Source organism: Nomia melanderi, chromosome 3 (assembly GCF_051020985.1).
Source record: "Nomia melanderi isolate GNS246 chromosome 3, iyNomMela1, whole genome shotgun sequence".
Classification (NCBI taxonomy): domain Eukaryota; kingdom Metazoa; phylum Arthropoda; class Insecta; order Hymenoptera; family Halictidae; genus Nomia; species Nomia melanderi.
The window spans coordinates 5,487,621-5,513,495 of NC_135001.1; the positions used below are offsets into that span (position 1 = coordinate 5,487,621).

Here is a 25,875-nt window from a genome sequence, read left to right on the forward strand (position 1 = left end):
TTTGCATTGAATTCATAATGTTCTCCGCCTAAGACGGCCGAACACGGCCAAAGTTGGCGACGAAGGCGATGCAGGAGACGACAGGGATGGGAGATAGAAGCCTGGCCGCTCGTCGATCCATGGCTGTAACGGCAGACCGTGGTACCCGGTGATTTCTTCTTAATAAGGGGTTTTCAGGGAACGTTTGAATAAGCAATCTCGAGAACGAAGGTTAAAGAGGTATTCGCAGCTAGCTCCACGGAACCCGAGCCGGGAACGGCTGCTTTTAAATAAACCAGCCGAAACTCCGTCGAGTAGGCACCCGGGCTAGATGAAAGATTACCTTTTAGCAGTCCCCGGGAAGCGGTTACTCAGTACTTGACAAGACACTATCGGTTACTAAGTATTCGACGAGATGGCCCCGCCTCTCGGCCCCGCCCACGTCCTCCTTTTCATCCTTTTAATTGGATTCTTTCGTGTCGCGGCTCACCCTCGACGCGGCCGTTCCGGCAACCGGCGATCTATCTGGTCGCCGCGCGTCTGCTTTAATCGCAGCTCGCTCTCGCACTGTTTCGACGAACTCGTAGAAAGAAAGATGTCTTCTTATTTTCCGCGGGACGAAATCCGATCTCTTCGAAAACGTAGTCAAGACCAAGTTTTTTTCGTCGTCACTATTTCGTCTCGGATCCAAATAAATATCTCCGGAAGGGCGTGACATTTCCATGGAAAGTACACTTGAAACGCGCTGTAGGGTCTCCGCGGAAAAATCGGAGAAACATTCACCTACTTCGAGAACCGAGCGCAGTTTCTATCACGCAAACACACCGATCCCTTCCACAGCCAAGTTTAACGATCTTGACTTAGTGTACAGTACGGTAGTTTCTGCTTAACATTCTTTCGAGGTACGATTATAGTTTCCTTCTTATTTTCTATCGCGTTCCTATGGAAGGTCTCTCGTTTCCGATGCAGTCACGAAACGTTCGAACCGAACGGAGACAGTTGGCGTCTCTCGGGACGCCTGTCTCTCTCGATAATATTCGCTGCTTGTTCCCGAGGCCGTCCGTTAAGAGAGAATTGATTCGTAGGAGATCACGGCGAAATGAAAAGTCCATGGTTAAAACGCAAGATATTCGCCGGCTGCGCTTTTAAATACTTCCCTCTCGGACGGGAAGCGGGAAGTTCAGGGCTTAGGTATATCGACGAAGCCGCGGCTCTTCGTAAAACTCTGGCTGTACATATCCTCGCGTCAAACTTTCGCAACGACTTCGGTTCCAACGTCGAAGCCAGCCAGCCAACGAACCGACCAACCATCCAACAGACCACCAGCCAGCCTCGTTCCCCGACAAATTCTTTCGCGCAGCTTGAAAACTTGTTTTGCGAAAACGGATCGTTTCCTTCTGATCCGCGTCTGCTCGTTCCATTTTCCAGTTCACGATAGGCGTCTCGGTTCCGGTATCCATGAACAAAAGGGGCGGCGTGGTGTTCTCCACCGCATTCCAACTAAATTATAAACTTCCAACGAACTTGTCGGAGCTCGAGCCTACAATAATACCGGCCCGCCAGATGAGGGACTTGCGTCTCCAGGACACTTACGAGACCATCGAAAATATGTTCGACCGGTGAGTTTCCGTCGTCCAACGGCCAGTCTTCCTTCCGCTGTTGAATCAGTCGAATTTTCGGCCTCGGCTGCCGGCGAACAATGGCCGATTTGCGAGCAGGAACGGGAAGAATAAGCGGCCGCGTCGAAAATTGCCCGATGAAGCGCGGTAAACACAGCCAGAAACGAACGAATAAACTCGCAATTAACTCGGGAACGGAATTGGTCGTGACCAGGACCGGTAACGCTTAATGAAACCCCATTTTCTAGCTGAGAATCATCCGCGACCGGCTCTCGCCGCATTCGCGTTCAGCGTCGACAGACCGTACAATGAGTCGCTGATTACGCGAAACAAACGGCAGACGAGGCTTTATCGCGCACCCGTAGCTCGCGACTCGCACTCGAAAACACGTTTTACGAATCGATGGTGGGGGGCTGATGCTTTCCGATACTAGCAAGCCTATACGGGGTGTTCGAAGTAGTGCAACAAATATTTTAAGGGTCGATTTTATGAATCGGACTAAAATGGTGTCGAGGTGATCCAGTGTCTGTGCTCTTCTTTTAAACGAGAGGCGACGCTCTAAACATCTGTACTCGCGTCGAACCATTTTCTACAGATCGTCATAGATCAAAGACATCATTTGCAGGTAATACCTTGAAAACGAATCGGAAATCGTTGTTCCGCGACCCTTGAGTCTCGTCTGATTTCGTAAGACTAAATCACCCTTTAAAATATCCAGCTCGCGCGATCAAACACGCGATACACACACCGGAAATTGCGCGGGATACGTAACAAGAATCCGTGATCTCTTTGAAAAGCGTCTCGTTAGCAGGCAGCGTTTCCGAATCTTCCCGAATTCTTAAAACGCGAAAGAGCAATGCCGTATCCTCCACTCGCAAAGCGGAAACAATTCTTGGGTCCCGTGAGCGCTGAGCGCTATGGGGCATTTACCTTCCAAATGCATCGAAACGTCCCTTTTCATATATACCCCATAAAATAAAGTATACACATAATTAAATGAACATTTCGTCCAGAATGTGTCACAATTTGTTTTCATACTTGTTAACACTAGAACTACCAAGCAGTCAAGTTGACTTTTCAAAATTGTTCTATAGAAACCCCAAGAGTGCATCTACCGCGATTTCCATCACTCCAAACTTTTGCATATTGCTAAAACAATTTCTTTCGAAATTTCTTAGAATAGGATCTATTGTTTTTTCAATAATTACAAAAGAAGAATTTAGAAGGTCATTTTGACCGATCTGGTAGTTCTAGTGTTCATTAGTAACGCGGCTATAAAGAAGGCAACCTCGAAAAGATGAAAAACTAAAATGATCAATTGCAACCTTAGTGGTTGTACAATTGAAATAATCTCAAGTAGGATCAAGTGTACTTGCTATTATCTGCAACTGTAATTGGTGCAGCGACTTTTATTTATACCAAATAGAATTTCCAATAATTGCCATTATTGTGGATAGTAGAAGTCAATCTTTATTCTATATTAACCCTTAACGGAGTAATTCCGCCATATAAGCGGCATGGCACTTTTACTTACTAGCTCCAATAAAAAAAATCATTTTATTAGTTTTATCACTGTTATTGTAATATTTACAATTAACAAGTATCGTGTTATATCAGTTCTGTGAATTTGCTTCTGCTTGTTATGTATATCACAGTACTTTTCTGCAATAAATAAACTTGAAATACTTCTAGTCCGTCAATGGTTAAAGAATAGGCTTATCTCTTTCCAGTGATACCGAAAACAACACAGAATTCTACTAAGTCGTAAAATGGAAGATTCCATAGCGAAGCGAAGATTGCGTAACGCAAGCAGTGTCACATAAAATTCCTGCAGCTACTACAATTATGAACAGTATCACTCGATTTTTCTTCCATATTAAAGAATAAGCTCCGCTCCTCCGAATGGTACCAAAAACGACACGAAATTCTCCTAAACCAGCCTCATACCCACGATTTCGTCTGGAAAATGTTTTTCACCGCGTTCGGGAGGCAAACGCCCCATAGTGCGGCGCTCGGCCGAATCGCTACGAGATGCCCCAAAATGCAATTGCTCCGCGAGCCAACAAAAGGCGCTCTCCGGGCCGAGATTGAGCGAGCATCACGAACCCGGAGATCAAAGAGCGAGGCGCGGACGAGAACTCGAACGTAAATTAATTGGGGCGTAAGGAAATTACTCCGAGCGTCGCGGGCGCCGGGGATACGGGAAGACGCAAAGTGTAGGTAACAAGGGAACGAGTGCTCCGTGAAAGTTGGGAAAGTGTCAGGGCTGATTCGGGACAGGCGACACGGACGGGCGAAAAATGGATCGTTAGCCGGGTTCGGCGGCGACAAGCGAGCCGCGTACCGAGTTTCGCGGTGATTTTTCCACGGCACCGGAGCGCGAGGTCGGACGATGAATTTCTTAACGAGAGCGGGGCGACTTAGCACCTTTAACGACTCTCTTTCAACGGTTTTTTTCGAAAACCGGTATCCTTTCAAGCCGCAACGCGAACAGTTTACCGATATGCTCGTCTAATGAAATTTGGCTCTATTTTAATACAGTTGTAACACACTAATGGATTATGCAAAGCTTAGCGTATAAAAGACGTTATAATTTCGCTATATATTATAGTATCTAGTGGCAAATGAAAGCCAGTCAAAGCGCGAGTGGTTAACACGTTGCCGCACGATTTTAAGGCGCAGAATATGCGAAATGAGAACAATACAATATTAAATTATCTAATTGAATTGCGTTGTTACTCTTGCAGGTTTGTTCCGCTGAATGTCACCGCATTAGCGTTATTTACGATATAGGAATGTTTTCAAATGACCATCGTTCACTTGAGGAAATAATTGAATTTGGGGGGTCACCGGTGATCCCCATGGTATTCAGCGCGTTAATGTATTGTACAAGCAAAGCTCCTCCTCGAAAGGGGACTTGCGTATAATTAACGAATGACATCCGCGACGTCAAAGCTACGATAACGGTGTATCAGTGCAGCGTAACTGAAGTTATACCCTTGCGTTCGAGATACGAATGAACGGGAAAGAGGGAAGCGTCCTAGTGGGAAATGAAAATTGAAAGGTTCGGTGTGCGCAGGCATGGCTGGCGGGACGGCAAGAACTGTCTTTTAAGGACCATTTGCGAGCTCGCGGAGACACCGTTTGGCAGGACACGAGGGCAGGACGTTCTCGAGGAGGTGATCCACTTAATTTTAACGTAAGTTCGTTGCGAGAAATCGCGGTGCCAGTACAACGTGGTGGGCCGGGTCGGGCCGCGGCGGGACGCGCGCGCGCGCGCACGCTCTTTCCGAAACGAAATTCATTTCTCGAGGAGCTCCCGGTTAATGAATTCCGTTGGAAGTCCTTAATGGCTGTCCTGCTCCCCCGCGATAAAGTGGGACACCGTTGTCGTGCCGCCCGTCGAGGCGCGAGCACCGACTAGACTCGGGGAATTTAGTAAATCGACGCAGCGCGCGGCGCCAGCGCGGGAAGAGCCCCGTCCGAGAGCACGCCCGAGAGGAGAGGACCGGAGATCGTCGTTAGGGACACCTGCGTGGGCGTCCAGCTCGCGCGAACGTAACAACGTTATTTTCCGCGCACGGTTAATTTGTTCCCGTGACTCCCGTTCCGGGAGCTGGCTACCGATACGCTTCGATTCGTCGCTTTTACTTCACGTGAAATGTTTCGGACCTGATTAAAGCGTAATGCTCCCGCTGTCGCTTAGCCGTGTTCCATGGCGAGCGGCGTTCCGCTGGGTGAAATTTGTAGGAAAAGATAAATCAAATTTCGCCTCGCTCTGGCGCGTTTGTCGCGTTGCCTCGACCCGATTCGATCAATTCCTCGTTTTTTCTGCGCCTGTTTCGTTTGTTTGACTTCGAGTTAATGGTGCATTCGTTTAAGAATATTATTGAACGGTTATAACTAATTTACGGGTTTCTATGTCGAAAATTCGGTCGAAAAGTGCCACGCGATTGCGATTCTTTAGATTGAATTTAGAAACTGAATGACAACTTTCAAGCTGGTAATGACAGAAATGAATATAAATAATTAGAAGGGAAATAGGTAAATAAATTTGGTTTGATTCTACGAACCGATAGGCTGACACTTTTAAGCATTGTCACGGTTAGACAAGACTTCAAATATATAAAGGAATTAACAAACATGGGCAGGATTAAATTTTCATATAAAAGACTACTGACATTTTAAGATTAAAGTATTCTTGTCAATTGAATTTCCTATCCTCGTAACGTAGAGGTACATCTCCGGTGCATCGCGCAAGTACATACTTCAACACTATTTCTACCAGTGTCAAGAGACACCTTTTGAAATTTTAACTTTAAATTATTTTCCATGTTTAATCGCATATTCTGAATTCACCTTCCGACGTTTGCTGATTCTAAAACTAACTATACGAAATGTCCAAAATTCAATCGAGGAAAAATGATGAAACTGAAAGAACAACTATGCGCTAAGTTCAATATTCAAAATCTTTTGACACGTTCGGTAGAAATAGTGTTAACGCGAGGAGCGAACAACGCGGCAGAGACGTCAGTTCGCTTCTAGGGGTTAGAGCATCAAGAATTAGACGCGACGGGAACGAAGAATCTAATTAGGGGACGATCGGTGGGAACCGGTTGCAGACGCGGAGCCTTTCGTCGGACGATCGGGACCCTGGCGATGAGAAAATCCGAGCACGTATTTGCTATGCGAAACGCGGCCGCGTGTACTCGAAAGGAAATTGCAACCGAGCCAGCGCAGCGGCGGCGGTGGCGGCGTTCTAATTGCGATGAAGTTAGGCGCTTGCATTAAGCGTCTAATGGAAGGTGTTTCGCGTAGGTTTTCGCTTTGCCGTGTCCCGTACTGTGTACACGCGTCACCGTGGAATTTCTACCGACGTAATCACGGCGAAACATCCGCGGAACAATCGGCGTCTGGCTTATATCCACCGAACGTCAATAGTACCGCTAACATTCACTGTTCGCAGTTCGCGGCTTGTCGATTCTTTTCCGCATGACCTCTCGCTCGAGTCTCGACGTTCGACGGGCGATTAACGATTGATCCGAAATCGTTTGGATTGCTCCTTTAATTGAGTCAATTTGTTTAGAACCTGGCACCAGTTTCAATCGAAATTAGCTTAACGATCGCTATCAAAGCGAACAATCTAATATTCTCGCTCATGGGAAACGATTAACGTTCCGCATCCGTTGAACAGATAGTCCGAGGGACCTCCCTCTGGAATCACCGTTACCCATTTCCTTTATCTATAGTTTGCTGACGAATTATTCGAAACGATTCGATCCGATTCAACGCCGCACCGCTCACAGGGTCACCGATAACGCACTCCCGATTTAATGAACCGTTCGCGGGAACGTGCTCAGACAGAAACTGATCTCGCTTTCTTTTTCTCAATTAGACCCACCGAGGACTTGCCAGGGACAGCTAATTCCACTCACCGCAGCGTCGACGAATTGTATCGGGAAGCGGAACGATTGGGAGGATCTGGCGGTGACTGCGTCCTGGCCTATCCAGATTGCATCGAGTCACCTTTGGAATCATTCACGAAGATCGCATTCCCTTAGGGGATCCGGGATTTAAACGTCTGCCCTCCCGATCACGGGTCGACTTCTCTCCTCGGGGGAAAGGTGGAGACGGGTGTCGTTTATTTGTCCGACGCCTGCGAAATCTACTTGAATCGCGCCATTCAATTTCCACGCGAACCTGTACCGCGACAATTCGAAATAAAACAGCGTCCCCCTGAAAACCTCGTTAATTATTCAACACCCCTGATCGCGGCGAGCGATAATCGCGATGAAATGTTTATACGCGTTCAAAGTTTCTCGCGCTTTCGGACAGAGTTCTCAAACAGCGGCAGTGATCGGAACGGTGCTACAATCGGCACAACCGAAGAACGGTCGATAACATTTCGCTCGATATCCAATTCGATTGATCCATAAGAGTCGCTGGCTTTTGTGATTCCTTTCTGATACGGCGTGACCATAAGTCCCGTTCGATTCTAACCAGGTAAACGAGCCACAGCGTCCACAAAAGCGCAGCGAGACACGGGAGAAGTCCTAAGTAAATTTCGTTGTCGGGGCGCGCCGTAAAATGGCCGGAAATGCGACATAAGCTGGCCGTTCTTTTTTCCGGGCAGCCAGCCTCGCGCACTCCTCCCTCGCTCTCTCGATGAACACGTTCTCCCCGTTCACGCGGCCGTTTGTCACGATTTTCAATCGGGTTTGCCGTCTCCGCTTCTCTCGCTTCCGCTTCGATCCGTTCCTCTTTCTCTCCCGCCGCTACCCGGACTCTTGGATATATAATATGCATGTCGCTTCGCGATCGAGAATCCTCGAAACTTCGGTGCGCGTTTCGGCCGAGACTTTCACGGCTAACAAGACGCGACAACTTCTGGAATTCCGTGATCCTACCTGAACAAGTCTGCCGCGTTGCCGATGAAAAATCTTCGATTCTACTCTGCTTAGCTGTTTGCCGATCCTCGGCCCGCGGGACGCTTTAAATGGGATTCTTTTTAAGAGAAGCGAAAACCGACGTCGTAACTTCTATCCCCGTAATCGTCCACTTTGCGAGCGCGTGCATCTTCCGACTTCTGCTCCACCCGACTCTGTTTGTACGCGCGATTCACTCCCTTTGTCACTGCGACAGCGAAGGCCGGCAAGTTTCTAGCCGCGATCCTCGCGTTCTCCCGGCAGTTGGCCCCTGCGCCGTTACTTATTTCGAAGTTCCCGCGTTCTCGGTCGCCGGGGATAGTTGGTCGGTCGCTCGACAACTTGCGTTCCCTTGACTACGCGACTGCCTTTGACGAACGTTCGTTGTTGGGCCTTAAAGTTAAATGTTCACGGAGGTGTACATGGGGAAAGCCAGGCGAAAATTGCAATGAATTTTAGTGTATATAGGAAATAAAGCGAAAAAGAAGATATAACATTTATAACAAAGAAATGTAACGTAAGGAAATAGTTGGTACGACAGTAATTTTAAAAGCTTCCGCTTTACTTTCGTTTTTCGTCATCGAAGCAAACCCGAAGCACGATCAGGCGACGACTTAGTTTTCAACAAATTACTTACGTAGTAATTTCTAGATTCTATATGTACAGAAGGCAGCGAACTTGTAAACCTTGTTAGTTCAGTGTAGATCAATTCGGAGCCGAATCTTTCTTGATCTTAGCTCCGTTCTAGCTAAGCTTCAGTTGTAGCCGCAGCTTAAACCAGAGTCTCTTACAGTCCATGTAACTAACACTGTGAAATTGAATAAACAACTCAGAACCAGCAGCTCTAATATTTTTCAACCTCCCAAGTTGACCGAACAACTACGATCAGTTAAATCGCGAATAGAACACGGTTCCCAACGCTCGTGACGCGGAAAGGTCGACGCTCGACCGATAAAAACGTTGCGTTCTTTCCTCGTTAGCGCCGCGGACCGGTGACCGTTGGTCGCGGAAACCGCAGCTTGCTTTGTAAATTCGAAAGATCAACCTGCAAGGCGAACAGCTCGAAACGGTGTTGCCGGTTGAAGCCGTTCGCGGTGGAAAATTAGCTCGTTTAGCTCCCTACAGTCGGCCGCAGAGGCCTCGGCGTGTAGCTATGCCACGAGTTGACGGATGGCACGTTAATTTCGCCGAGGAACTGCAAGTTTTGGCAGCCGAGTTGCTCGACAGACACCAAGCCCCGAGTTTCCCGGTAGCTGCGGAACCCTTTGTACCCCGAGGAACGAGCGTACCTCTGGTATCTTGATTTCGACCGAGTCGTCTTTCAGCTGAAAAGGTAAGCAGCGCGGCGCTTGCGGTCCTCCTCTCGCGTGACCATAAATGATCAACATCGAACGGACATGTTTGTACAGATGAACGTGGAACGGACAATGATTCTGTTGCTTTGCTTCCAAATGGCCTGGATTCGGGGTAGCAGCAGCGAGCAACCCCGTGAGAAGAGACAACTGTATCCTCCGCCACTTGTTTACCCGTTAGGCGGCACGTTCAAGGTATTTATTCGCGTTTCGCTGGAAATCAGCGATCGGCCTCGTTATTCCAAGCCAATATCACTCACCACTCCTACGGTCAAAGCAATTTTCTTAGGAAAACAGAAGCCGAGAAGCCACGATTTTTCGAATCGATCGCTCGCTTGGAACGTTCCACGAGAATTTTGAGCGTTGTATACGATATTACTTGTCCTTTCATAACGACAAATGTTATTTGAGATCGGTGCCAGCGTAAAATATGCGAGTTCCCTTGTGCTTTCGATTCACTTTTATATTAAGATACGTTTGAAACGCAACGAAGATCGCGTTAGCACTTTCCTGGCCACGATTAGCTGATTAACAGCGAATGGGTTCTTCTTGCACCTCGTAAATCCAATGAAACTCGATTGATACGGGCGACGCGATGGTCTAAGTGTAAAGGACTAATTAATTCGATGTTTTCGAAAATCTCTTGTGAAAACGCTCCTTTCGCCGCTCCGTTCTCACGAGAAAACCCAGTCGAATGAACTGATTAAAAGGCAGCGGTGCAATTTATCCGACCCATTCGCCATTGGCGCAGCGTTCGCCCTTCATTTTTCCTGGAGGAGGTGCAGGCATAAGCCCGAGTACTCCTCGAGTCGCTATTCGACCACGTTCGCCGTTCGAAGTGGATTCGAAGGGAAAAAACCGGGTAAAAACATGGAAGGAACCGTCGGGAGAACGAGCTTCTCTCTCCGTGGTCGGAGTCTGTTTCCCCTTCCGCAATTAACATCTCGAATGTCGGGATCGTCGGGGAGGAATTAATTAGGCGACCGTTAGAACGCGTTACCTAGGGCGGCTCGATCCGCCGGAGTGGACAGAAGGGGATCGGTACCCGGAAACGGAACGCAAACTGAACCGAACTCTCGAGTTCGACGTCGCGACGCGACGACTTAGAACAGGAACGTGTTCTACCTCTGCCAGCGTCTCCGCCTTCCTCCTCCGAGGAAGTAGCGGAAACTTTAAACAGGGAGAAATGTCTTGGTTTCCCATTCTCCGACCGATCCACGGCCGATAATTAACTGGAGTCTTATCTACAGACCCGTCTGAATTTGCTAATTAAATCGAGTAGTTCTTTCTGTAGTTTTCACCCCGGAAAAATGTACCCTGGCGCGGGATTTCTCAATTTTTCTCCGTTTCTCCGGCAACACGAACATCGCGGAATATCACGGTCGATGGGTAATTGAAGCTAACGCGACGAAAAGTTCGCTGAACGAGGAAAGAATGTTTCACGATCGGTTTTGACTGTGTTTAATCCTTCGTCTTATAATATCTTTCTCAACTATGATCGATATAATTACTTTATAATTAATAATTGATTGAAACAGTAAATTCTAGCTGTATTCTATACGTACGTTTACTTCGAAGTATAATAATTTATAACGGAAGAATACTATTCAATTTGAATTCGAAAGAATCGAGTAATATTTATGTTTGTTCGATTCTCTTTGAAATCCTTACCACGAGTCTTACGCGATGTTATAGAAGGAATTGAGTAAAATATATAACGCGAATGTAACGCGAGGAGCTAGATAATAATAAGAATCGCGATGCCGAGTCGTTAATAATTCATTCACATACCGCTCGCCAAAGCTCGAAATTCTCTTGTCAGCAGTGAACGCGTTAATTCGCAAACATTTGCTCACGTTTGACACCTACCGACGAGTTCTCAGTTCCTCCGGCCCCCGCGTCTAAAATCCCCGGATACGGAAACATGATCGAAACAAAAACCGAAGCAAACATGACGGGAATGAAATCGATTCGAGATATTTTCTCGTGAAAATAACCGAATCGTTGTGAAGCATCCCACGGAGAGGCGGGAAAGAAACGGGGATAGCGAGATCGAAGCGAGAATTCGACGCGTCCAGGTCAATGCGCAGGCACGAGGCGAGCGGCACCGAGTCGCGGCAATTTGTCGGGATGCAAAGGGGTAGAAAATCGAGGGAACCTGTCTGATCGGCGTCTTTCGCCACGAACGAGACGTTTGATTGCCGGATTTCGGGCGAGCAAATATTTCGACACCTCGCGTTAAGGGTAAGAGAGGGGGGGGGGGGGGGGGGGGAGGCCAGGGCGAAATAAAATTCGCCGTTTCTGGGTCAGTGTGTATCTAAACAGACGGAATCTGCACTGCGTCAAAAAGGCGCGACATCAAAGCGCGACGGGAAAGAAGGAACACCGAGGACAGAAGCGGGAGGGTTGAGAGAGCCGCGAAGAAGCGCAACGACTTTCAATTACTTGCATGTCTTCGCGCAAACGAGCACGCGTGCAGCGACTCGAGCCGTGCTCTCGCCCCGAGGAACAATGAAGAGTTCGAGCGCGTTGATTTCACTCGATGCACGTTCGTCGAAGCCGTTTCGAGTCCCCAGTAAACGACGCGACAGATACTCGCGTGAAAATTCCAATTCCAATGGGATTCAATATTAACCCTAATCGGACCACGATGTAACTTTGAATCACATTTGAACTTGTTACTTAAGTTTTTTGATTATTTCATATCGCATCTCCAAAAGTTTCTTTGGGCTTTTAAAATGTAGACCCTATAAACAAACACAATAACATTTTAATCATTCCTTTTATTCTCATAAGTGACTGAGAGTCGTGGTCTGATTCGTTATAAAAACACGTGGCAGGATTCGGGTTAAAGCTTCCAAGACAAATTTCGAATCGCTTCGAATAGAACACGATAGTCTCAAATTCTTGAGCATTTCGAAAGTCTGCTCATGAAATCGAATCCGTGATTCAACCTCTTTTGCCACGCGAGCCAATTCGAAACGATTCGAAGTCTGAGTAAGCTACCGAAAAGTCGACAGCGGAGCGCGCGAGAATTTAAACCGCTGCCCAGCCGAGAGTAAGAATCTCGCGCGAAATCGGACCGCGGAAATTCGCGGGCGAACGAACGAGCGAACGGGAGGCAAATGAAGAGACCGGCAGAAGGAACGACCACGGCGGAAAGGAGGGCGGGAGGGAAAGGGAACAGCGGGAAGAAAGAAAGTTCACCGACGCCGTAATATCTTGGAAACGAATGGGGGTTAAGCGGTATTTCAAAAGTTGAAATACGAGGACTGCGTTCGCCGAGGCCGGCTAAATTTCCGAGGAACGGCAAAAAAGGGCCGCGGCCCGGCTGTAATTTTCCGTTCCCTCCTTTGCTCTCTGCCTTTGTCGGGCTTTATTTCATTTCTCTCCCTTGTGTTTCCTATCGGCCGCTCGAAACGTGAGCTTCTTCACGTTTCGCATGGTTCGTATATCCGTTCCCTGCTCCAGCCGAATCGAGCCGAGCCGAGCCGGACCGGGACGAGGTGTCAAGATTCCTCGAGGTTCCCTTTGAATTCTTTCGCGTAAATAGAATGAACCGTACGGTTGGAAGACGGCGCGTCGCTTTCGACGAGGCACTCGAATTCGAGCACGCTGGAACGTTTGATAAACGGGAAGCCGTTCGAAATGGAGAAACGAGAACCTTGTTCGTTGCTTGTTCGTCGCGGAGTCTCTTAATCCGAAGAATCTCGCAACCGATATCACCCTAATCAGACACGCGGCGTGGCTGATCGCACGCCGACCAATACTACTTAAATTTGTTGCACGAGTCGCTCGTTGACCGAGTCGGTTAACTCCACTTTCTGGAATTTGTAAGATTTCATCGTTGACGAGCTCGGTTAGCTCTCGAGATCTCATATTTAACACTAGATTCACGAACGTTTATTCTAAACTTTATTCTATTGTTCCTAGAAAACTACGTGTTCGTTTATATAAATCGCGAAAATTTTAACTTCAAAACTAGAACATTCCAATGCGTGTTTGCATAATGAATAAAAATCGACTTGAACTGTCACTGAATAATGTTTACACGTTAAGTGCCACAGTCACCGATAACTGACGCTTCTGAATTACTTGAAAACAATCGTAATATGTAAGATGATCGATTTATTAAAATGTTTAATGACGTAACTAAGTTGATAATAGTTCAATGCAAAGATTGTAACGCCAAACAGTGAATAATTGAGTATTGCAATGCGTATTCGCATAATTGCACGAATGAAAGTCAATTTAAACTATTACTGAATAATGTTTAAAACATTCAATATCCGTCAAATTGACGGGTTTCGTACATCTAGTGTTAGAATAAATTTCCTTATTATTCAATGTTCCACGAAACAACAAGAATTCGTTAATAATACAATACATTCTCTAATATTTACTCGATTATTCATTTGAAGAGAAGTATCACAAATTAATGTAAATCACTGCGTCACTTTTCTCGACTGTTCGTCTAGTGGAGTGATTTGGCTAATGAATGGCTCGTGTTTCACTTTGCTCGTAGTCGTCCCGATTTCCCATTCAAACGAGCGCGTTTCGTCTGTCCCCTCTCCCGAAAAAGCGAGACAAGAAGCTCGAAGATCCTAGACGATCCTAGAGGATTCTAGCCGTTTCGGGATCGTATCTACATCTGTGTTTATCCCGGTACATTTATTCCTCTCGGTCCCCGGGGACGCGCGAAATATCATGCAGATTCCAGAATAAGCACGATTTCTTTTCCCCGACGAGCATGGCCATTTTTGCTGTTCCTTTGATTCCGTTTCCCCAGACTTTTCATTTCATTACATCCGGCGCATTTATCCTCCTTCAGCGACGGTTCAAAGGCGATGCGAATCCGCGGGGAAAAAGGGAGGACTCCTCCTCTTCCCTCTAGCCAGCTCCTTTCGCGACTGTACTTCCCGCTCCACCTCGGCTACTGCCTGCTCGCTGGTTCGACCCCTTCCGCTCGGCGAATTCTTTACACTTGCAAAAGTTCCGCTTAACAATCCCGCGAAGTTCGCGGGCAAGAGAAGTTTTCCTTCTACGCGGATATCCTCTCTGTCTGGCAATTACTTCCCCCACGCCGAAGAAGAAGAACCGCCGCGTCGTCGCCGTGATCCCTTTAATATCAGCGCGCCCTTAATCAATCGTACGAACCCGATTCGCCGTGCTTCAGGCATGCTACACAGTATAAGGACCTATGCACGCGAGAGACACGATCCCGCTGCGATTGTTTTGGTAACAGAGAAACAAAGTTTTTCTATCTCATAAAAAGAGGATAATAGAACGTTACGTCTTTGTTCTAAAATCGCACAGCGGGATGGCTGTATCGCGTCGGTCGTGTGCATAGACACTAATCGCTTAGTTCGATGTACTATTCTTCAGTTGTTTACAATTAGAAGCAGTCAGTCTCGTAGACAAAAGGCTAACGACTCGTTACGGGGAAAAAGAAAGAAACAACGTCGCGGTCCTGTCTCGTATTCGCTTATCTTGTTGCTAACGGTATGTTTATAAGAAAACTGCGACATCATTCGCCATCGTGCAAACTTTTACGAGGACGAATAATCGACGACCGATTCCGAAGAAGAATTGGAACGTTCCGCGTTATTCGAACCGTTAAACAATCACCGAACGCAGCGGTACGCGTTGCTCGAGCGCAAACCCTTCGATCGCGAAGCAGAAGCGCGTGTTTCAACGGTTCGTTTTCATGGCTCTGCGATCGAGTGTCTCAGCTCCGTTATAAACGTACCCCAACGGGTCTCAGACGGAGCAGTAGCGTATCTTCGATTCTTCGTATCTCGTATTCCCGAGCTCGCTTTCGTCGACGGGGCAGTAGAGATGCGGGTCGTTATTGCGTTCGTTCGCGGCATTCTTTTTCATTCATTTTCGCTCTTCTTCGGTATTTTCCGCTCTTTTTCGCTCGGCTTCTTTTGACGCTGCCCGTTGCCCGCGCCCATCCGAGCTCCGGCCAAAGACACCGAGGAAAAACAGGCGAGCGTCATCGTCAAACTTCTCGACGATCCGGTTTCTCCGGGCCAAAGAAAGCCGGATTACGGGACCGGCTTTTATTCTCCGGCTGTTTTACACGCTTACGTACTTTCGGTGATGAATTTTTTCGCCCGGACTCCCTTTCAACCGATGAATGGGCTCCGTCGCGGACAAATTGCTCCATCGCGTATGAAAATGAACGGGCTGAAAGTGGCTGGAACTAGAGCCCGGCTCGTTTGTTTCTTCCGTTCCCATCGATCCTCCTCTGGTTCGCGTCGATCCTCGTCTTTCTCCCTCGATCCTTCTACCTTCGACTCTTTGGAACCAAAGTCACCCTCGTTCGCCGTGGAACAGAAGAGAGAAGGAGAAATTCGGGATCGCGAGATCCACCGAGATCCGTCGTTTCGTAACTGACACGATCGCCCCATATCTTTCTGTCAAGATGCTCATAGGCGTCGCCGTTCCGATACAAATCCCCGGCAGAACGTTGGTCTACGGCCAGAACGTGCAGTTCCAATTCTCCCTGCCAGACAACGCGACCTTCTTCACCAATTTCTTCGAGAACTCGTCGCGTCGACGCAGAAACGTCAACCGGAACGAGAGGACAGCTGTCTACGACATCCTCGAGCGCGAACTAGACAGGTGAGAACTTTCTTCGAGCTGCCGCGGTTCGAACGACAAGTTTCGAAGCGGCGGGAGATCCGTCACGAACAGTATTAAGCGTATTAGCTGTGTTATCCGACCTAACGCTACGTAATAATCACTTAAACGGGCTAACGCTGTGTTTACGGATACTTATCGCGTAGTTTGTTCGGTTGTTTCTGGAAAAATCGATGCTCTTCGTTCGGATCTTGGAAATTAGAGATTCAAAAATAAGCATTTATAATAGTTGTATCGATGAAACCCGATGCGAACGTTTGATTGATCTATTGAAGGGTTCTCGTAAACCTGAGGTCGAATCGAACGATAAGCGTACTGAATAGGCCGCTGTCACGTTCGTAAATTATTTTCAGAAGAAACATTGACGGAAGGAGTTGCCTTAAGAAGAATATTTGCGAGGCAGCCGCGACGCCGGTGAAAGACGACGGACTGCTCGGAGAACTGCTGCATTTGCTGCTCAGGCAAGATCAATTGATAATTCTCGTGGACCGAATAATTAACGACAACATCGGTTCTCCTCGACTGATCACGCGTTCAATTTACAGTCCTGACGAGGGGGGCGTTTCGAGCATGGACCGAGAGTACTTGGACGCGGCGGCAGCCGGGAGAAGATGCGAGAACTGTTCGACGATCTATCCCACGTGTCCCGATGGTCTAGGAATTTTAGATCGAATCTCCACCGTTTATTAATTAAGATATACCTCGGTCCGGTTCTAGATTCTACGCCCTCGTTCTACATTTTATTGCGTTTTTCCTTCATTTTCTCCCCCGACCCATTTGCTCCCTTTATCCCGGCTCACGTCAGTCTTGCTTTGCGCGGGAATAAATCTTTTTCCATCTTACGTTTCGCGTTGTTACGACCCGCGTCAAGTCCCGTCTGAACGGGGAAACTATCCCGACGTTTCCCTCCGTTTATTCTAACTCGGCACATGATTTATCGGGACCCGTTTGATTTCTATTAGGAATATCTTCCGGGATGAAGGGAAATTGGGGATGGTAGGGCTTGGACGGCCGAGCAGCGAGAAGGATGCCGAGGATATACGCGGATATACATGGAACGCGTGATCGTGATTTAACAATTCCGCTTTCCAACGTGATCCACGGAAGACCTCGAATAAGAAACAAAAGCAAGACTCTTCATCAAACTCTCCAGATATAAACTATGTCTATTAGGAATGATTTCTCGACGTTCCGCTAGTATTGCAACTGGTAACGTCGGGAATCTCCGAACTCGCAGATACGTGTATCGGATGATGCCAGCTTTAGTCCCAGCGACACGACGGGAAATCGTTCCTAATGGACACGACTCGCACCCGGAAACTTCTAAGAAGGCTCGTAGCGTCCCTGGTTACGGAAGCCTCGAACAAATGAAAAAAGTACACTCGTTAAATGTCGGTTTTACAGTTGCTCCCGCCAGGGGCTCAGCCCGAGCCGGTTTAACGGTTCGACAAAGTCGCTCTAATCGAAGGTAACTAACTGCAAAGGCTCCAATTGCCGTGTGACAGTCCGGCCAGTCTCCCGCGAATTATTCCGTCGATTTTCCGCCGGCAATTCCGCGGGAACCGTCTCGTCGCGCTAGAACCGTAACTAAACGTATTAGCGAAGTTTAATGAACTAGCTTGTTCGATAAGTACGATCGTAACCGACTACCAGCCGGCCCTTTTGGAATCAGAGCCAGTGCCAGCGGGGATCATGTCTTTTCAGCTGTCGATGGTCAAACCTCGTTACGAGTTCTTCCTTGCACGGTAATCTTGTAACATTCGCCGGACGCGCGGGTCAGTGGCATCACGTTCCGCGGATCGATAGACAAATCACTTCCAGAATTCTGTACCGACTCGTCCGATACTTTGGACGCTGTAACGTCGATCGTAAAACAGCTCGAAGACGAACGCAGGGAACGGGAAGAGGAAAGGGAGAGAAAGGAAGAGAGAGAGAGAGAGAGAGAAAGAGAGAGGGAGAGAGATCGCTTCACGTTGCTGGCAGTTTAGTAGTTTACGGAGAGAGTCTCGGTATTCGAGCGAGAGGCACCGGCACGTTCCATATTTCAGACAAAGGAGCATCTGATGCTTTGGACCAGGGAAATTCAGCGTGTCTCGCGTTTTCGACAGATACTCCAGCTCTACGTCCCGGACAAATTGTAGTCGTTTAGCCAAATTCAGTTTCTCGCGACGACGGCAGAGAGGATAAGCGAGTATGCATTAATAAGTGTGGAAGGAACGGGCGACGGCGAGATACGCGGTAGGGTAACAGGCGAGCGAAAGACTAGGTTAAACTTAAAGCATAGATTAAGAAAACACGTATACACCGGCGTGCGTGGAGGTAAAGTTGCGCGAGACGTTTCCGAAAACTCCTCGCCTCCTCGTACTATTCGATCGTGCTGGAATATCGCAAACGTCTCGCGCAGAAATATATAAAACAGTGATACACGTGTAGATAGAACCGCCGAATTTACGAGTTTGCGGATAACCAAGGCTATTAACTATCTCCACAACGAACAAGCCGACTCGATTAAGCAACTCTTTGCTCTAGAAAGTTCTTCATTAGAAATATTCATGAAGAAATATGTGTAAATTGTGGAATCAAGCTATTTCATTTCAATATTTCACGTATTTCATTATATAAAGCTTAATAGTACACATAAGACTTTATAATGTTGATATATTATAAGGATTTAATTGATCGATATTGATTTATTTCGTCAAAAAATCTCGCCTCCATACAAACACTCATCACCAACTGCTCTCCCACCTTCCTTTCTTTCTTTTTGCCTCGTTCGTCCAAAAACGTCGCAGCATCGCAGAGCAGCCCCCCTCCTCGAATACACAACAACACGCACACATCTTTATAATACGCACGTTGCACATTTTCGTATAATATCGAATCAAGTGCAAAGTGTTGCAGTCCAACTGTACGTAACATTTATACGAAGAGAATTATAATCTGTCGGAGGACCGATAAAATATTATTGTCGTCACTGCGGATTAGTGTTCCACGGTTAATCGAATCGAGAAGATTCGGTGGGAAAGGAGTTCCAGCCTCGATCCATGCTAATTGATACGACCAAGCAAGCGAAATAGAGGAGGAGCCAGAAACAGCCGAAACGGAGGGAAAAAGTGACGATAGTGGGGCTGAGAGATACACCGTTATCGATATCCCAGGGCGACGAAGCTCGAACCGATTCAATCTCGCCGGGCGAAGACATTTCGAGGCTGGCGGTAGCAGTTCGCGCGATCTGTACGCCGCGTGGGTAGCGTCGCGAGAGGACATCTTGGCGCAGGGCCCGTCGTTCGTTGATTATGCGTCTGTTGTTTGGGAGCATCCTCTGCCTCGGCCTCGTTGCCGCGGCTGAATTCGTGGCCGCGGGCAGAGCCACCCGATCCCTGGCATTCCGAAAGGGCAGCACCTTTTTCGTGAGTATCCGAAAGAACAGTTTCTTCCAAGCGTGTTTAATCCAGCCAATAATCGAGTCGCGCGTACGGTAAGCACGTGGAATGCTCACGATCTTCGTCGCAACCCGATTGCGTTCGTGCTACGTACGTTTACAGCGAAACTGTGATGATGGAAGCTACGGGAGCTGTGCGTTGATCCGAGCGACGCGATAAAGTATCTAATGCATTTACAGTAAAGCTGTGACAGTCGAACGGTTTCGATCGTTCGAACCTTTAACAAGACAAATAATTGATACGATCAGCGATTCCGAAGCAGAATTCAAAATGGATCGTGCAGCCTGTACCTGTAATCAATTACTGAACAAAGCTCCGTGCGTCGCGCCGACACGCTTCAATTATAAAACAAACCACGTACTTCGATCGTTTTGCTCTCATCGTCCCTCTGATCGAGCAGCGCTGCTGTAAACGTGCTCTTAGCGCGCGAATTCTTTCTCCACCCGTGAATTTCCTGCGCCAACGATCCACGTATCGTCGCTCTCGTACTCGAATCGTTTTCAAAATCTGCCCCGCGATTTCGTGACTTCATGTACCCTGTTCGGTTGGCCGTTAAAGAAGAGTAGGCCGCAGATTCTCGTTTCCTCCTTCAGTGTCACTCGTGTCTCCCCGAAACCCTTGTCTCGTACGGCTCGAGGAACCGTGATCAGTCGACGGAAGAAATTTCCGGTCGATCCGCGACGAAATTAGCTCGCAACGGGTTTGACATCCGAGCGAGCGGCGTATACCTTCGTTTATGGGGCGCGACACGCGACGCGCGACCGGCTGCGGCATGCATGCTGGAAATTTATGCACCGTACCACACGGGCTAGGCGGCAGACTAATGCAAACCGATCGTTGCCCCGTATTTTCGCTTTAAAAGGCGATCCTCTCTCTGGGGCGAACGCGTTCCGGCCCACTCCGTAACGCAACTCGCCCCGCTGTAACTCCTCGATCGAGGGCCTGACGTATCGGCGCTCTCGCGCGCGTCGCTTCCCAAGTTCTCCGTCTAAATATTACACGCGACGATACGAAGCGACTCGTAAATTTGTAAATTCCGCTTGGTTTCTCTTCGGGTTTCGTCTCCGGCGAAACGTCTGTGACCCGCCGCGGATACACCGTGTACCACGGAGAATCCACCGTTTCGGAAGCGGTCAAACATTGACATTGACCGATTCTTTCGGAGCCGCGCCGCTGACGTTTCCATTCCGCTCCATTGTGCTGATCAAACAATTTCCGCGGAACAAACTGGGACGGACTGAACCGCGTCGCTGAAAGATTCAGGCGAATAAAGTTGCTCCTGCGGCGACCGTGGCGGCGAGGCCGACGGGAAATTTCTGGAGCGAACAGGGCTACGGAGTTTGACGTTCGTAATTGTTTACGATTTTCGGGCGACGGGATGCGCCAGATGGGTCCGTTGCGACGCGAGGCGACACTGAGCGCAACACCTTCATCGGTAGGCCGCATTTCCGCCCTTTCCCTGCTCGGCCCCGGAACCGAAGAATTACGCGACTACCGATGATCCAGTGCACTTACTGGCGAGTACGCGATCGAGCATCGACGATACGACCGCCGCCTGCATCTGCACTACACACGTACACGCGCACACGTGTCCCCGCCTAATGCACGAGACTGCGGCTGAATTTCAGATCACCTGCGAATCGATACGACCTGCACACTGTGCCGCCACGAAATCTTATTTTATTCGGTGTTACGAGAGACACATTTAGATCCCTTTTTACCAACCACTTTTTCATCTTATTCGACGTGACCCAAATAATTGACCAGCTATCTCGGCTACCAGAAACTTCGGAGCTGATCGGTGTCGTGGATTCGACTGTGTGTCGGTTGGCTGCGGTAGAACCTCGATAACCGAGTCATCTGTGATCTGTATCGTTCGGAGTCTTATCCGCTGACTCGATTATTCGAATTCTTCGATAGCATCTCAAAGTATATGTACCGAAATATGCTTTAGATATCAAATAGAATATAATATATCATAGTTTCTTAGGAATTCACATGTCTCGAAAAGGATTCGCTTAAAACTGAAAATTACGGTAGAAACTCGACTCGACTGACAATCACTGTGGCTTTCCGACTGCGACTCTAATAACTGAACGACTGACCTCTTTATCGACGCCAGTAATCCCGTTTATACCATAAACTAGGCGTGTCTCTGAAATCTTAAAGAGTATAGTACATTCTACAGGATGCTACGTATACGATCGAATTTCGCGTGCTTCGAAGAGTTTCTTCTCGAGCCTACATTTCGACTCCTTGTCACCCAATTAAATCGCGCAATCGAAGTTCTATCGTATTGCCTGTGACAGAGGCAGATCCCGACAGTGGGGAGAATGGACGTAGGTCAAACAGAACGATGTGTCGCGCGAAAGGAAACATTCAAGTAGGAGGAGAGAAGGTAAACAATCGGGACGACAACCAGCATCGGGCGAAACTGTGTCGCGTGCACTTTCTATCGAGATATCCCGGCGCGGACAGTTGCCGATGCGGTAACGAGGTTTGCAAAGTGGTCGGGATGCAGCGAATTTTCCCTAAAATCGACCGGTCGTCCGGACAAAGGATCGGCTCGCCCTCTCAGACCCGAAATCTCCCAATTACCTTCTTGATTATTCCGCGCACGAGCGTGAAGGATTATTCAATTTGGCCGCGTATAACTGGGAAAGAGGTTTTGCGTCGACCTCGCATAGTCGCGCGACTGCGAATCCCCCTGGAAGCGCGCGCGCTACCGAAAAATGGGGGAAACGGGAACGTTCGAGGCCAAGAAAAATATGTTAAACGAGCTCGACGCTTGAAATATACACGACACGCGAGAACGTACGTGGAGTCGGCCCGGAATCCTAGCGGCAGGTTTAAAAATTGTCCGGAACCTCGAACCGAAGTGTATCGCGGCGAAACATCTTCGCGATTCATCATCGTTCTTCATTCGACAGCTCCGAATGCATTCATACATTCGCCGTTCGAGATTCCAGGGTTCGCGGAGATCTCGGCTCGATATATTTATTATCCCTCGGCTGCTGAATTGGGAATTCGTCGCGAGATTTTTCCGTAAGATCGATGCTCTTTCGATGACAGATTAACCCGTCGCGGAGGAGGATTTCGTGTAGTGTTAAACTGTGTTCCGCGGATAATTAAATTAAGCACGGAACTTTAAACTATCATAAATTGAGAAAACTGCGTACGGATTCTTCATTATTCGAATAATTAAATTCTTTGCCCGCGACTTTAGATTCCAGATATGTAAACCCGGCGTGGCAGGTAATACGGTACTCGTTCTCGAAGAGTTAGGAGGCGGGTTTGAAGATAAAGAGCAGGCAAATCTCGGGAATCTGCGGGGATCTTTCAGCTACTCGTCCAGCAGCGCGTCCACCGCATTGCTCAAAGAATCACGGGACTCCGGCTCGCATACGAGTCACGGAGAAGGAGCTCAAAGGCTGCGGCCTTATTTTCATTCCTATTTCGGCGAAGACGGGGGAGTCGGAGACGGGACGCTCGTCTGATAAACGACTTGCCAGATCCAGGTGACACCATCCCCGGCCCGCGTCCTTCTGCGCCGCTTAGAGCGATATCTACACGGTATATACAGTTTAACAGGCAATTCTGAACCCGCGATTTACCTTGCCCTGTCTCTGTTCTCTTGATTCTCTTCCTTGGCGACGCCCGAAAGTACTCGCCGTCGAAATTATATTAATTTATCGTCCGTTCTTCGCGGACCCGCTTTCGAAATTGAAATTCCCGACTAAATGAATTTCCTAGAATCGTCTGTCCAAAGACAATTCGCAGCTTTGTCAGCGCTAAATAACAACCTACGAAGTATCCCGTGCTTTCTTCTTCGGATCTAGTAAGAAATAAGTAGGAGGAAGATCTTATCACAGGAAGTCGAACAGAAAGAATCGCAACCTCGTCCGACGATCAATTCATTGGAACAAGGAACCGAGGTCCGCTCAGCGCTTCCTGCTGCGAGGAATTACTCTCTCGGGCGTTTCTCGACTAAATCAATTATCCGATCCCCCGGCGATCGAACTCGCTCGCACGACAATCTGCGCGCGACCAGTAGTGTGCGGGTAGTCACGAGTTTCCCGTCAAAGACGACGAACCTCGTATCAACTGTCGCGCAGTTCCCGTCAATCGTCGAGCGGCCTTTATCCCGGAACAGTTGGCGGAGCAGCTATCGATGAGAAATTCTCCCTTTCAGTTCAGGATAAATTTCAAGATCACTATGTTTCCGAATTCGACTATCTTCGCGCAGGCGGCCGGCTTTAAGGTGGTGTGGGAGCTTCCCGCGGGCACCGCCCGGCCCGGCAGGTCCGTCTCCGACGTACACGAAGCGGCGGAGCTCGCTTACGAAAGGTAATAAATAGTTTAACGCCGACCAGTCGAATCGTCTAAGACGTATCATCTTGCTCATTATGATTTCAATTGAATTACATCTCGTAATGCCCATCGGTGGGTCAATGTACTCCCGATATCGTCAGCTTTTCTGCATATCTAACATATCATTGAAAAGGTAGAAATGCATAATCCAGTCATAATTTTTCTACACTATTCTCAAATTTGAAAACATCCTCGACTAAACGGGATCGCAGATATATTAGAAAAAGTGAGACAAACGAATCGAAGATAAGCGATCGACTTAGAGATTTCCTAGGAGAAGGATCTATATCTTTTCAATAATCGCGAAAGAAGGAATACAAACGGGGTCATTCTGACCCGTCTAGTAGACTCAGTGTTAATATGGCCCGTGAATAATGCAGAGACAGGTTAGCCATCCGTGGCAGTCAGCGCGGCGGCGCGGCCTCGCAAAAAGATCTGGATTTCTGGCCAGGCCGACCGGCGGACAGTTTCCGGCCTCGTCTACGAATCGGCCAATGGCGCAGCGACGACCGCTTCCGCAGTCGACCCTCCCTCCACCCTTCTTTCCGGTTTCCCTGCCTGTTTTTCGCTTCCTCGCGCGGTCCGGCGTTCGTTCCGCTTGGCCAGGTGCGCATCCCGAACAGATTAGGTTCTCTTGGTCCGGGCGAGCGGGACCGTGCCGTGGCGACGTCAATGAATTCTCCGCGTCGTTGGCTCGCGGCGCTTTATCTTGAATAAAATATTACCCCGGCGACTCGCGTGACGGTGTTTCCAGTTCGAACCTTTTCCCATTCCAGCCACGGATTCGACGGAAGGTCCTGTCTGCTGAAGAACGTCTGCCAGGCGATGAGTTACGCTGGCCAGAGGAACGGAGTGTTCGCGAAGATATTAAAACTGCTGCTCGGGTAAGTAGCAAAAGCACCGTACAGCCGTTGCGAGATACAGCGGGCTCGTAAAATCGGTCTAGCGTCGAAGTGAACGTGTCTCGGGCTAGAAGACAAGACTCGAAACTGCGACCGACGCGTTTGATACGGTACGTTCAGAAGTGTCAATCGGTGCCGATGCTGTGGAGCTTAGGTTCTGCCTTGCAGGTTTAATTTACGAGCTCCCTATATCTCAACGACGGCTGTACGTTAATTCGCGAGGAAGACTCTCGCCGATGGCCTCTCTCATTCGCAGATCATACGCAAATATGGACGACTCGTCGAGGGATGAGGAAGCGGAGCCAATTCATTGCGACTACCACGTCAGAAATTGTCCCCTCCAGCTAATCGGAATCGATAGCTTTATCGAGCAGTGAACCGTGGAAGCTTAACGACTCGGAAAGAAGACCGAACACCGGAGGAATTATACGGAGAAATCGAAATAACGTGACCCTAATTGAATCCCCGATTCGCGACGGTCCTCCCGTAAAACTATGCGGGTCTATTTTTCACGGTTGAAACTCTTCGAAGGGGAGAGTCGTTGCTGAAAACACTGTAGGCCAGAGGACAAGGGATAGACCCGTGGTTCCCAATGTTGTATGTACGTCCCACACGAGGGCGATTCAAGAATGATTTGTTAACAGCGAATTTCTTTTAATACCACTATATATTATTATTACTGGTGTAACAATTCCTTAGTGATTTCTTCCTCAGTACTTCAACTATCCCTTCATTCTCTTATTCCTCTGTTTCGTGGAAGTTTGTTTCATCATTTATTGTAAATAATAGAAAATTCGAATCCTATTCTATGTCAACGTATGCTTTAAGGAATGATCTTTGATAACAGAGGAATAATATGTACTTTGCATTCAAACAAATTGAACAATATTTATGCTTAAATTCTATTTGAAATCTTCACCTCCAGTCTGACACGATATTGTAAAGCAAGGGGTTAAACCATGTTGATAGCTTTTTGGCTTACTCCACGCGACTAGCACTTCATTTTTGAAATAATAAAAATATGTCACAGACGGAGTGGGTGGCATGAGGATTTTAGATATGTTTAAGTAGGGCATCGCCAAAAAATCATTGGGAACCAGTGGAATTGAGGGCGAAGTAAGCGTTGCTCGAGCACG

The 25,875-nt window shown here is 48.1% G+C and overlaps 3 protein-coding genes across 3 annotated transcripts; all 3 read left to right on the forward strand.

The window, feature by feature from the left end:
• The first annotated feature begins 1,437 nt into the window (after positions 1 to 1,437).
• On the forward strand, positions 1,438 to 7,159 carry LOC116431973 (uncharacterized). The gene is made up of 3 exons (XM_031988176.2): positions 1,438 to 1,598; positions 4,678 to 4,797; positions 6,994 to 7,159. The coding sequence occupies exons 1-3, from the start codon at positions 1,438 to 1,440 to the stop codon at positions 7,157 to 7,159; spliced, it is 447 nt and encodes a 148-aa protein (XP_031844036.2).
• Positions 7,160 to 9,420: 2,261 nt separating this feature from the next.
• On the forward strand, positions 9,421 to 16,713 carry LOC116431965 (uncharacterized). The gene is made up of 4 exons (XM_031988164.1): positions 9,421 to 9,570; positions 15,806 to 16,005; positions 16,377 to 16,484; positions 16,569 to 16,713. The coding sequence occupies exons 1-4, from the start codon at positions 9,421 to 9,423 to the stop codon at positions 16,711 to 16,713; spliced, it is 603 nt and encodes a 200-aa protein (XP_031844024.1).
• A 2,606-nt stretch (positions 16,714 to 19,319) lies between these two features.
• LOC116432869 (uncharacterized) lies at positions 19,320 to 25,116 on the forward strand. Its single transcript, XM_031990319.1, has 4 exons — positions 19,320 to 19,433; positions 23,659 to 23,813; positions 24,614 to 24,721; positions 24,996 to 25,116. The coding sequence occupies exons 1-4, from the start codon at positions 19,320 to 19,322 to the stop codon at positions 25,114 to 25,116; spliced, it is 498 nt and encodes a 165-aa protein (XP_031846179.1).
• Positions 25,117 to 25,875: the final 759 nt, after the last annotated feature.